This window comes from Nerophis ophidion, linkage group LG19 (genome assembly GCF_033978795.1).
Source record: "Nerophis ophidion isolate RoL-2023_Sa linkage group LG19, RoL_Noph_v1.0, whole genome shotgun sequence".
Taxonomy (NCBI): domain Eukaryota; kingdom Metazoa; phylum Chordata; class Actinopteri; order Syngnathiformes; family Syngnathidae; genus Nerophis; species Nerophis ophidion.
Genome location: NC_084629.1, coordinates 14,376,099 through 14,385,548, shown reverse-complemented (window position 1 = coordinate 14,385,548; position 9,450 = coordinate 14,376,099). Strand labels below are relative to the sequence as shown.

Here is a 9,450-nt window from a genome sequence, read left to right as displayed (position 1 = left end):
TATTGTGGACCGGTACTTTTCAAAGGCGGTATAGTATCTAATATGAATCATTAGTATCGCGGTACTTAGACTTAGACTTAGACTGAGACTTCCTTTTTATTGTCATTCAAATTTGAACTTTACAGCACAGATAAGAACGAAATTTCGTTGCATAAGCTCATGGTAGTGCAGGATAAAAAAAAAGCAATAATCTGCATATATAATTAAATAAATATATAAAATAATATAGAAATATATAGAAATATATAGAAATATATATAAAATAAAATAAATATATATAAATAAATAAATTACTGTACCTGCGATGAGGTGGCGACTTGTCCAGGTTGTACACCGCCTTAAGCCCGATTGTAGCTGAGATAGGCGCCAGCGCCCCCCGCGACCCCAAAGGGGAATAAGGGGTAGAAAATTGATGGATGGATGGATTACGGTACAGATAAATATATTGCACTTTTTCACATGTGTCCACGTTTATGGATGTATGTTATATTGTATTTTTTATTCCAGCGAGTTAATCCATTTTGGTGGGAGTTGAGGGGATAATTTAGTTATGATGCGTTCAAGAGTCTTACGTCCTGAGGGAAGAAGCTGTTACAGAACCTGGAGGTTCTGCTTCGGAGGCTGCGGAACCTCTGTCTAGAGTCCAGCAGTGAAAACAATCTTTGGTGGGGGTGGGACGAGTCTTTGCAGATTTTCTGAGCCCTGGTCAGGCAGCGGCTTTTTTGCGATCTATACTATACTAATACCGGTATACTGTACAACCCTAATCTGTTCTGAATTCAATCGTCACCCCAGGAATCGGAATTGGGGCTGTCACACATATGGATCATGTTTTGTTTTGTCATGTTATGTTTTTGATTTTGGACAATCAGAGTTTGTTTCCATGCTAACCTCATTAGTTTTCACCTGTCACGTCCTTGTTCTCAGCCTCACCTGTTTTCACTAATCATCACAGCTATTTAAGTCACTCTTTTTCTTGTCTTCGTCCTGGGATCCTCACACTCGCACGCACCCTAACCATGCTGTTCAAACTTTCACGTCTCCGTCCACAGTTCCTTGCCGTGTAAGTTTATGTATTTATGGCACAGTGCACTCTTTTGTTTCATGTCTTTAGTCTTGCCATCGTGCTGTTTAAGTTTATTGTTAAATTGTCTTTCATGCCAACGAGCAGGTGTTTTTTTTCACGTTTGTACTGTTTAGCCAAGTTTCTTCCTCCATTGTGAGCGCTTTTTGTTGTTTATTTGTTTATTACATAAACCATGTACTTACATTCATGCCTGACTCGTCCCACATCATCCTTGCATCGAGGAAGCACAAACATCCACAGCCCAAGCCTGACAGGGGCGGATCGAATTGTTTGGTGAACTAAGATTTACACTCCTAATGAAAAAATGTATTAAAAACACTATAGTTCATTCTTAATTTTGAGGTAGCAGGTGTGGACAAACAGCTATTTAGTATTGAAGCTACAGAGTACAGACACAAGGCATTTTTAAACACATTTTTTTAGACAACGTACTTACTTTTAACTATTAAAGGACCTAACCGAAGAAACGAGTCAAAAAGATTAGCTTCTTTTTTTTTTAACCATTGTGGTGGTATTATTCTGAAAGAATAATGAGGTCCCCCCTCCTGTGTAGAAGTGGTACAGTCCCGTTAGTTGGTTACTTAGCTCGGGAGACCTCCTTCACTCAAGTCTACCGACAAAGAGGGAAAACATGCCAACTAACTGCTCCTGACCGTCAAAGCGGGTTTAAATAATGAACTTTTATAGCCTGGCTCTTCTGGTGGCAGCTTTTGGTAAGTGTGGTCGTCGTTTTTTTTGTTATTGTTCACTGAAATGACTTCGCCCGAGCTGCATCGCAACAGGTTGAAGTAACCGTTTGTTAACCTCTTCACTACCACACGATGCTTTTCTTTAAAACTTTGCTTTTTAACTCACTCTTCTCATATCAAAGTTTTTATTACCCATATTTAATGCATACTTTAGCATCATAAAGAGTCTCACATAGTTTAAGAGTTGCGTGTGACGTAATAAAGCGCCTTCAATGACGTCATTCTGTATTAAACTACTTCAAAATATAATAAAATAACAATAAATAAATACTATACAATGAAATGCTGATTGGGGTGGCACAAATTAGGTGCAATCATTATGTACTTAAATAATAATTTTACAATAGCACAGTGGTTTTCAAAAGGGGGGTACGCGTACCCCTGGGGGTACTTGAAGGTATCCCAAGGGTACGTGAGATTTTTTTTAAATATTCTAAAAATATCAACAATTCAAAAATCATTTTTTAATTTATTCGTTGAATAGTACTTCAACGAAATATGAATGTAAGTGCATAAACTGTGAATAAAAATGGAACAATGCAATATTCAGTGTTGACAGCTCGATTTTTTTGTGGACATGTTCCATTAATATTGATGTTAAAAGATTAATTTTATTCGTGAAGAAATGTTTCGAATTAAGTTCATGAATCCAGATGGATCTCTATTACAATCCCCAAAGAGGGTACTTTAAGTTGATGATTACTTCAATCAATCAATCAATGTTTATTTTTATAGCCCTAAATCACTAGTGTCTCAAAGGGCTGCACAAACCACAACGACATCCTCGGTAGAGCCCACATAAGGGCAGGGAAAACTCACCCCAGTGGGACGTCGGTGACAGTGACAATGATGACTATGAGAAACCTTGGAGAGGACCGCATGTGTGGGTATCCCCCACGCCCTAGGGGACTGAAAACAATGGATGTCGAGCTTCTATGTGTAGAAATATTTATTTATAATTGAATCACTTGTTTATTCTTCAACAAGTTTTTAGTTATTTTCATATTTTTTTTTCCAAATAGTTCAAGAAAGACCACTACAAATGAGCAATATTTTGCACTGTTATACAATTTAATAAATCATAAACTGATGACATAGTGCTGTATTTTACTTTATCTCTTTTTTTCAACCAAAAATGCTTTGCTCTGATTAGGGGGTACTTGAATAAAAAAAAAATTTCACGGGGTGATTGTACTAAAGATACCACAAAAAGATGTATAAAGTACACATAAATAAATACATTGTGTGGATTAAAAAAAAGGAATATAAATTAGCAAGCATATTAGGAATATCTCAATATAAAAATGTTATCTAATGTAGTAAAAAACGTTCTTAGCAAAATTTGTCAAACATGTAAACAATGAATTTAATTATAAATAAATAAGAATAATAATAATAATGGTATGATAAAGTATTGATTGCATTTAGCTTGGCGTGAATTGCACAGTACTCACGTTTTGTGATTTTTTTTTTATCATTTTATTTTTTTAATACTTTTTTTATACAACGACAATAGAACACACGAGTCATACTCAAGGCCCATGGGCGACCTCTGCATCGCCACATCAATTAAAATGGCCCCCGCAACATCATTTATGTAGCGTGCAAAAGGCTGGAAATTATAAAACATTTTCTGGCTAAATTTATTTGTTTTGCATGCAGTTGCATATGTTTTACACTTTAATATAACTGATCATGCAACAAGATGTTCCAAGCAATTTGGGTTCTCAAAAATAAATACATAAATATCTGCATGTTTCCCTGATTTGCTATTTCAACACAAGTTATCCACCGATCTGTTTTTAAGGCATAATAATCAAACAGTAGCCTTTGCACATTTTGATATATATTCACATTACAGGGCCACAATAAAACCAAGTCTGTCATCCCTGCATTAGAACTATCCATTAGTTGACATAGTAATGCGCACATTTACCATGAATATGACAGAAATCAGTGCAATATAGTGCACATGTTGCTGATGCAATTTGTATCTTTAAAACAAAAAATGGACCACAAAAAGCCTTTTCTTTGAAATGACACACCTGTTATTGAAATGTAAAAAAGAAGTCGAGTCTTACTAACTTTTTATTGAAGGAGTGAGTCAATATTTAGGAATGCTCAACATAGTAAACGCAGGAAATGTTGACTGCCTGGAAGAGGAAAAGACTGACAGGAAACATGTTGCTTGTACTCTTTCCCCTTTTTTTTGCCGTGGAACACATCTGGCGGTTTAAATTAGAATGTTGACTATGTTGCAGGGATGCGCAAACAAAAATAAATATATGCAGTATTTTTAAAGACAATACAAGCTTTGTAATATAAGTAACAACGCATAATATTAGTCATAATACAGTTTTTTTCAATTGCTTGCACACTAAATTTAAATTTTTTACACAGTCAACAAAGTCTACACACTAGAGATGCGCGGATAGGCAATTATATCATCCGCAACCGCATCACCAAAGTCGTCATCCACCCGCCGTACACCCGAACCAACATTTTATCAGAACCGCAACCGCCCGCCACCCGCCCGCTGAAATACATCAGAAGTCGGCCACCTTTACCACTCACAGAGCTATTTAAACCCGTTTCACAGAGTAATGAAGACAATTGGAGCCGCTAACGTTCTCGCGAATATGCAATTGGCGTGTATCAAATAGTCAGGAGTGTCATGGATACAAAGGATTGTGGGTATTTATTGTATTGCGTTTATGTTGTGTTACTGGGAGGATGTTCTCCCGAAATGTGTTTGTCAATCTTGTTTGGTGTGGCTTCACAGCGTGGCGCATATTACTAAGAGTGTTAAAATTGTTTATATCACAACCATTAGTGTACTCTGTGTCACCCAGTATGCCTTGCAGTCGTGTGCGTGTTGCCGCGGAAGCCACACACAACATGATGCTTGAATGACAAGCAGATCGTACATACTGTAGAAGGCGACAAAGCTAATGGCTTCATAGCACGCCCTAATACTTATTATCTGGGTGACTGCCGGCAGTCATTCTAGAGAATATTAGCGTCTCCTATTGTCTTCTTCGCTTTGTGACATGGGTCTTAAATGGCTCTTTGAATAGCAAAGGATACCGATCCCAGAACCATGTATATCAAATATTTCCGGATGGTTCAACCGCCACCCGCCCGAATCTAATTAAAATCTATTTTTTCGTCATGTCACCCGCCCGCCCCGCGGTTTATCCGCGGACTCCGCGGATGAGACCGCAAACCGCGCATCTCTACTACACACAGTAAGCAAAACCACTGTGCAGATTTGCCTAACATTAGGCATAGACTCTGCTTCAAGGTTTTTGCGAAAAATTACACACAGTGCTTTACACACACCTTCCCATCTTGCACAAGTGATGTGGATGAGAAACTATGGCCTGATCCAGCCATACGGGCAGATGATGATTAGAATCAGTAACTAAGGCTTTTGAGTACGTTCTTTCATCAATTTGCTGTTGCCAAAGTCTGCACATGTAGCCTATACTCTATGCTGTCATTTTTGTTTATCTCCAGATTTATTCAAACCTTTTTATCTGTCTCAGATTTTAATTTTTACTGCACATCATTGTTGACTACTGTGATATGTTACTTTACCTGACTGGTAAAAATACATATTTTCAGTTTGCAGCATCATTGTTGAGCGCTTCTTGAAAAGATTACAGGATATTTTTACTTATTCTTAGGTCCTTATGTATAGGCCCACTTCAAATTAAACAATGGCGATTACTATCATTCATCATGCCCCAAACATTTGATTTCTTACAGTAAAATAGGCTTTTCTACAAATGTGTTTTGTATATATCACTGTTCAGGGTAACTCACTCCAATAGTGTCTTATCATTTGAAGTCTGTGTGAGTGAGATGAAAATAAACTGCATTGTTACAAATGCTTGCTTTAATTTGATGAATATATGTTATATGTTTTGACCAAAAGTGTGTCATTTTACAAATGATCTAGGAATTAAGAAAACTGAATGTGGTGTTTGGAAAGTGTGTATATGTTTTGAAAAAAACACACACAGTTAGTACAATTGTGTGTAAGCAAATGGAAAAAACTGTAGTAGCAACATTTCTACCCTTTGTTGTTACATTATTTTTATTTCTGCTGTTTTTTTTATTGTTCAATATTGTTAATAGAAATTAGCTGCAGGCTGCAAAGTTTGTATATAAAACAAGCTAAAACCAATCTGAGGTAGATATGCTATGAAGTTATATTTTGAAAATAACACAACCACCTGATTGTCAGCTTTTACAAATAACCTTTTTGTCCTTTTTTGTTGAATTTGTTTCATTGTACTTTCAGAACATGCCGAGGGCCAATAAAAAAAATGCCGTGCGATGCAAATAGCCCTTAGGGCCGCACCTCGGACTGCCCTGCTATATTATAATAGGTTCACACCTGGTGTAAACAATACTTGAAGTGTCTCTTTGAAATGATGGCAGCTCACACTTGATTGTAATCGTGAGGATATAACAGTTAAAATCTTTTGCTGTCAATTGGTCTGTTCTCCCTCAGCTGGGGCCTGGATACGGCTTCCTATTGGTCGGAAGTGGGGGAGCTCCTCCCTCCTTTCTGGTCTTCAAGTGGGACAGGAGAAGTGGTGGGCTGGGGGAGGGGGGGGGGAGCTTATTAACAATGGGGCGGCCCATAACAAATGAAACAAAGGGGAAACTTGGAGGGATTTACTGTTCCCAAAATCCTCACATATCCTGTGCTTAGATACTGAATGTATGGTGGACATATATCAAGACAGTCTTTTTTTGTCGATAAATACTCCTCATTTGTTGTTGTTTCCTGCCTTTGAGTTGTGTTTACAGAAACTTCCTGCCCCACCTTAATTCAACTAGATGTACAGCAGAAAGCACCCACACAAGTGTCTGCCACTGCTTTATCCCCCCTTGTGATGACTACCCCCTGCCTCCCACGCATACGCACTGGAATTTAACCCTCCTGACCCCGGAACCCTCCCCGCTAAAATACACACCAAACTCCTGCACGTTATCTACGTGCCAGAAGTTTGTTTCTTTGTGAAAAAGGCTCAGTTGATTTAAAAGCATAAAATGTTGTGTTTACATTTAAATTACAACTAGTGCCATTGTTCTCTATAGAGGTTCTCAAACTTTTTTCACCAAGTACCACCTCAGAATAGACGTTGCTCTTCAAGTACCACGATCATGACCAACATTAAAACAGTAGCGTAGTAGGCCCAGGTATTCATTAAAAATGAGGCATGGGTTTTATTTAACAAGTATTCCTATTAGAGATGCGCGGTTTGCGGTCTCGTCCGCGGATAAACCGCGGGTCGGGCGGGGGACATGACGAAAAAATTTATTTTAATTAGATTCGGGCGGGTGGCGGTTGAACCATTTTGAAATAATTGTTATACATGGTTCAGGGATTGGTACCCTTTACCACTCAAAGAGCCATTTAGGACCCGTGTCACAAAGCAAAGAAGACAATAGGAGACGTAAACATTCTCTAGAATGACTCCCGGTAGTCACCCAGTTAATAAGTATTAGGGCGTGCTATGAAGCCATTGGCTTTGTCGCCTTCTTCAGCAGGTACGATCTGCTTGTCAGTCTGGCAACATGTTGTCGGTCAAACACCCGCACACGACTGCAAGGCATACTGGGTGACACAGAGTACACTAATGGTTGTGATATAAACAATTTTAACACTCTTAGTGATATGCGCCACGCTGTGAAGCCACACCAAACAAGAATGACAAACACATTTCGGGAGAACATCCTCACAGTAACACAACATAAACGCAACACAACAAATACCCAGAATCCTTCGTATCCATGACAATTCCTGACTATTTTATACACTCCCGCGAGCAGCGCCTTTGTGACCGTTGTGGAGCTCTATGCGACCATCATCCGCCCACTCCGCCATTGAGGTCTTTTTCGATGAGGGAGTGAAGTGAAGTGAATTATATTTATATAGCGCTTTTTCTCTATTGACTCAAAGCGCTTTACATAGTGAAACCCAATATCTAATTTTTTTACATTTAAAGGCCTACTGAAACTCACTACTACCCACCACACAGTCTGATAGTTTATATATCAATGATGAAATATTAACATTGCAACACATGCCAATACGGCCTTTTTAGTTTACTAAATTGCAATTTTAAATTTCCCGGGACTTTTTTCTTGAAAACGTCGCGTAATGATGACGCGTATGCGTGACGTCACGGGCTGTTATAAATGAGCGCTGCGTACACACACAGCTAAAAGTCGTCTGCTTTAAGGGCATAAATACACAGTATTTTCGACATCTGTGTTGCTGAATCTTTTGCAATTTGTTCAATTAATATTGGAGAAGTCAAAGTAGAAAGACTGATTTGGGAAGCTTTAGCCTTTAGCCACACAAACACACGGTGATTCTTCCTTGTTTACAATTCCCGGAGGTGAAACTTTAGTATGGATCACAGCGGACATGGATCCCGACTACATGTCAACCAGCAGGTTTCGGTGATAAAATTGTGGTTAAAGAGTCGCCTCTTACCGGATATCAGCTGAGCTTGTGCCGTCCATACAGCTGCCGTCGACTTCCCCGGGACGCTGCGCGTCAACACATGGCCGTGGACGTACACTTCCGACTATCAGGTACAGTTAAACTCACTAAAACACTAGCAACACAATAGAAAGATAAGGGATTTCCCAGAATTATCCTAGTAAATGTCTCTAAAAACATATGAATCCGTCTCGATGCAACACGATTGCAATCGCGTTTTTTTTTTTTTTAACTTATTTTATTTTAATTTTTCTAGTCCGTCGCTATCAATATCCTCAAACAGGAATCTTTCATCCTCGCTCAAATTAATGGGGAAATTATCGTTTTCTCGGTCGGAATAGCTGTTTTTGTTGGAGGCTCCCATTAAAATCAATGTGAATATATGAGGAGCCCTCAACATGTGACGTCATCGTCTGCGACTTCCGGTAGAGGCAGGGCTTTTCTCCAGTTGCGAACTTTATCGTGGATGTTCTCTACTAAATCCTTTCAGCAAAAATATGGCAATATCGCGAAATGATCAAGTATGACACATAGAATGGACCTGCTATCCCCGTTTAAATAAGAAAATCTAATTTCAGTAGGCCTTTAAACCAGTGTGGGTGGCAGTGGGAGCAGGTGGGTAAAAGGTCTTGCCCAAGGACACAACAGCAGTGTTTAGGATGGCGGAAGTGGCTATCGAACCTGCAACCCTCAAGTTGCTGGCACGGCCGCTCTACCAACCGAGCTATACAGTCCGCTCTGGTCTGTTGGAGGACCGCCTATGGTGCGCCTACCAGCTTTTGCTTTTCTCTCAGGGTGTGCTCCCCTAGCCTTTTGTCTTCCCAGACTAAATCACAAGGCAGCGGGGCAGTGGTTGGGTGATGCCAGGGTGTGTCCACAAAGTGGGCCTGCGCATCACGCCTCTGGGGACCACTGCAGCTCCGAGATTCCCTGCCACGCCTTTGGCGTACTACTAAATTGGGGGTCTGCAACCTTCAGTTCCAGAGCAGCATGCAGATTTTTAGCGCCGCCGTAGTGGCTCCCTGGAGCTTTTTTTTTTTTTTTTAAATTACGGAAATAGAAAAAGATGAGGGTAAAATTTTGTT

The 9,450-nt window shown here is 39.4% G+C and overlaps 1 protein-coding gene across 3 annotated transcripts in view; it reads left to right on the top strand.

Moving 5' to 3' along the window:
• Positions 1–1,608: 1,608 nt before the first annotated feature.
• LOC133538020 (immunoglobulin-like domain-containing receptor 2) overlaps positions 1,609–9,450 on the top strand; it is a 56,096-nt gene continuing 48,254 nt past the window's right edge. Inside the window, exon 1 of one of the 3 annotated variants that reach the window (XM_061879244.1) lies at positions 1,609–1,800. In XM_061879244.1, coding sequence (XP_061735228.1) covers positions 1,761–1,800 — 40 coding nt within the window. In that variant the 5' untranslated portion in view covers positions 1,609–1,760. The remainder of the gene's footprint in view (positions 1,801–9,450) is intronic. The other 2 variants (XM_061879245.1, XM_061879246.1) reach the window with 2 other exon arrangements.